Source organism: Procambarus clarkii, chromosome 14 (assembly GCF_040958095.1).
Source record: "Procambarus clarkii isolate CNS0578487 chromosome 14, FALCON_Pclarkii_2.0, whole genome shotgun sequence".
Lineage (NCBI taxonomy): Eukaryota > Metazoa > Arthropoda > Malacostraca > Decapoda > Cambaridae > Procambarus > Procambarus clarkii.
This window is the reverse complement of record NC_091163.1, coordinates 11314960-11318411: the sequence shown is the minus strand read 5'-3', so window position 1 is coordinate 11318411 and position 3452 is coordinate 11314960. Positions and strand designations below refer to the sequence as shown.

Sequence of the window (3452 nt, the reverse complement as noted above, 5' to 3'; positions counted from 1 at the left end):
GACAGAACTCAAAGGAACAGAGGAGAGGGCAGTGGGCGTATCAGGGTCCAAGGCTCGGAAACGGTTGTGAGTCTGAGGAAGGTGGGAAGGATGAGGAGAGGAAGAGCGTAACAGGCGAGCATAAGAGATATTAGCATAAGGCGGGAGCCGGCGAACCTGGTGCCCCGCCTCAAGAAAAGATAAATGCTCCCGGTTCTTCAAGTTGAGGACGGCTGCCTCAAGCTTGTAATGGACACACGCACAGGAGAAGGTAGGATGGGCCTCACCGCAGCTGAGGCAACGAGCCCGGGGAGAAGTGCACTCCGACTTAAAGTGACCTTCGCCACCACACAAAGGACAGAGAGAGACAGTCACAGAGCAGCGGAGGGCACCATGCCCAAACCTCCAGCACTTGTTTCAGAGCCTAGGAGAAGGAATGTACTCCTGGACAGAGCACCTGGCACCAGCAAGAATGACAGAGGGTGGAAGGGGTCCGACCATTAAAGGTAATCTGCACAACCCGAAGGGGTTGACGGCGACTACCACGAGGGGGACGAGTAAACGTGTCCACCTGGAGATTAGAATGGCCCTGGGCATCAAGGATATGTCGAATATCGTCGTGGCAGTCTCGCAGATCCCGAACACCGGTCGCAACATGAGGCGTTAGGAGCACATGCGTTGCTGAGCCACAGCAACGCGTGGCCGGGTACAGCTAGTACTGAATGATTATTACAACGCTACACCCAGGTTAGTCTTACAGTCAATACTCATACACTGCAGACTGGACATGGGTCAACAAGATCACATCAGGCTCCCACATATATGTCAGCTGCACTTCGTTACTGGCACAGACGATAGCTGGAGGACTTGCCAGTACCTATTCCTACCACCAGACTAACTCCAGCCAGCCATAGCTTCAAACATTTCACCCCGCCTCTCATGGAAGGTATAATTTCGATTAGCCGTCGGTCACCTTGTTCCTAGAAGCCTGAGGTCACCTTTTATCCTCTTGGCTGTAATCATTAGTTGGGCAAGTAGCTGCGGTCTTAATCCCTTGACCTTACCTCGATGTGTGACCAGTCATCTGTACACTTAACATGTACTTCCACTCATCATTTGTTAAGTGTTGCAGTAATGATTCTCTAGCTAATATTTCCATCTAATATGTGGATTACAACATATGCTGTAAGTTGCAGCATAACAACAAGCCAAACACGCCATCTGTTGAGCGAGATAGATAGCAACATAGATACAAACTCATTTTTTTTATTGGGGGGAAACACAAATACAACAAAACAGAAAAACATCAACAGCATCATTCACATGTACAAAGCAGAAACACACCGATAAACTGTAGAACAGGAAAACACAAAAACAAAAGTCATACAATACACAAAACGAATCATAAACATAGGTAACAATGAAATACAGTCAGAAAAGAAAAACACTAGAGCATTATAATTCAACAATAACCAGGTAAGAAAAACATGAAAAAAAAACTCGTATCACACAGCTTATCAAAACAAGTAAATAAAGTAAATAAAGCAACACAAAGCAAGAACCACATCCACAGTTAATCATCATCATATTTATCTGGATAGAAACGACGCGGGCACTTCTTCCCACTGAGCCCACGACTCCACAGACGCGTTAACGTGACTACGTGATCCTCGCGGACGATGCATGAAGTCAGGAACTTTCAACTCGGCGCCCTCCACCACGGGGGCGGAAGTCACGGGAAGAGGCTGCACAGAGCTCTTCGGTACAGACGGTGGAACCCCACAGGACTGAAGCACAGGAGTCGGCCAGACACAGGCTGGCAACATAGCAGGCAGAGTCGCAAGGAACACAATCACAGAGGGCGATGGTGCAGGAACCGACACCACAGGGGGCGGAGTAACAAAGGACGGCTCAGCAGAGGGCAGCCACGCAGCGGTCGGCATCACCGAGGGCAGATGCGCGGAAGGCACAGATGTAGACGCCAGAGGCACGAGGGTCGCCGGAACAGAAGCATTCTTAAGAACCAGCACCAAGTCCCCTCCCTCTCCGGCAATCTCGGCCGGTGGCACAACCTCCCAACTCGGGGAACCAGCAACCAATGATGCGGAGGCAGCCGGAGAAGACACCGGACCAGGGCCAGGCGACAATCCCACCACAAGACCCATCACCGCTGCAACACGGCCCACAGGAGCCGCAGGCGCTCCAACAGTGTCGCACACATCACCATCCACAGAAAGACGAACTTCCAGAGTCCTCAAAATCCCTGACGTCGGCCCAGGCCTCATCACGAGGCGGAGACAGACTCAAAGCCCGCCGCGAACGCTTGGACACAGGTCGCAGATCGTCGGAACTATCACCCCCGCTAGGAAGCACCGTAGCAGAACCGCCTGTTGGTCGCGCAACTCCCCGCAGCGCACGATCACTCAATATCGCAACTTCAACAACCCGGGGAAGAGGACCACACACCGCAGGAGACATCACAGTGTGCACGTCGACACAGGCCGAAGACACAGCTGCCGGAGACAGTACAGGCCGAGGTGCAGCCTCGACGTTCGGAGTCACGAGATCACACATCACAGGAGACACAACTGGAGACTCGACTGGAGACGAGGCAGGTAGGGAAGGCTGAGGTGCGGGAGCCGGGGATGCACTAACTTCCACTCCGACACCCACAGCCACATCGAGGCCGGCATCAGAGACCGACAACGGGGCAGCAGACGACTGGGAAGTATCACCCATCACAGCAGCATCTTCCGACAGGTCCGGGACCGCCAACGGTGGAAAGTCCTCCTCCCTGAAGAGGTTCACAGGCCCGACCCGGCTCGCATCACATCCCGCAGCCTGATGGCCCGAGAGTCTGCACCGGAAACAAGTCTGGGGCTGATCCCCATAGAATACGCGTACCATAATGCCCAGAAGCTGGAGAGACGAAGGGATGGAATCCTTCAAGTGCAGCACCACAGTGCGGGTTCCATTCGGGATACCCTTCCACCGCCCGGAGTAGACTGCATTCATCCTAATACTCAAGACCAACCCATACCGGGTAAGGTGATGCTGGAGAAGAGAATCAGGGAACTCAAAGGGAGCACCATGAACTGCCACATAGGTAATCTCACTGCACCTGTCCGACACCTCCACCGAACCACCACCCTCAGGCAGAGTAAACGTCCTCCCGTCATAGCGGTCCACAAAGTCACGATACACACCCGTAGAGCAGAATTTCACAAGAATTCGATGCCCGGATACAAGTTGAACGCCGCACACAGATGCCACATCCACCCGCAACAGGTCAATCATCACCACCTCAACTGCCGGGTAAGACGCTGGGCCAGTAAATTCTAGGCCAATGGTATCCCTCCGCTTCACAGGAGGGAGGGGGGCCGCCATCCCTCCAACTGCCACGGCCCCAAGGGTCTGCTCACACACCCTCTGTTTGTTGTACTTGTGTTTACCAAATAATAATAAAAAAAAGA

The 3452-nt window shown here is 53.0% G+C and overlaps 1 protein-coding gene across 1 annotated transcript; it reads right to left on the bottom strand.

Annotated features, from left to right (window-relative positions):
• Positions 1 to 1568: 1568 nt before the first annotated feature.
• Positions 1569 to 2144, bottom strand: LOC138364688 (uncharacterized). Its single transcript, XM_069324668.1, has one exon. The coding sequence runs from the start codon at positions 2142 to 2144 to the stop codon at positions 1569 to 1571; it is 576 nt and encodes a 191-aa protein (XP_069180769.1).
• Positions 2145 to 3452: the final 1308 nt, after the last annotated feature.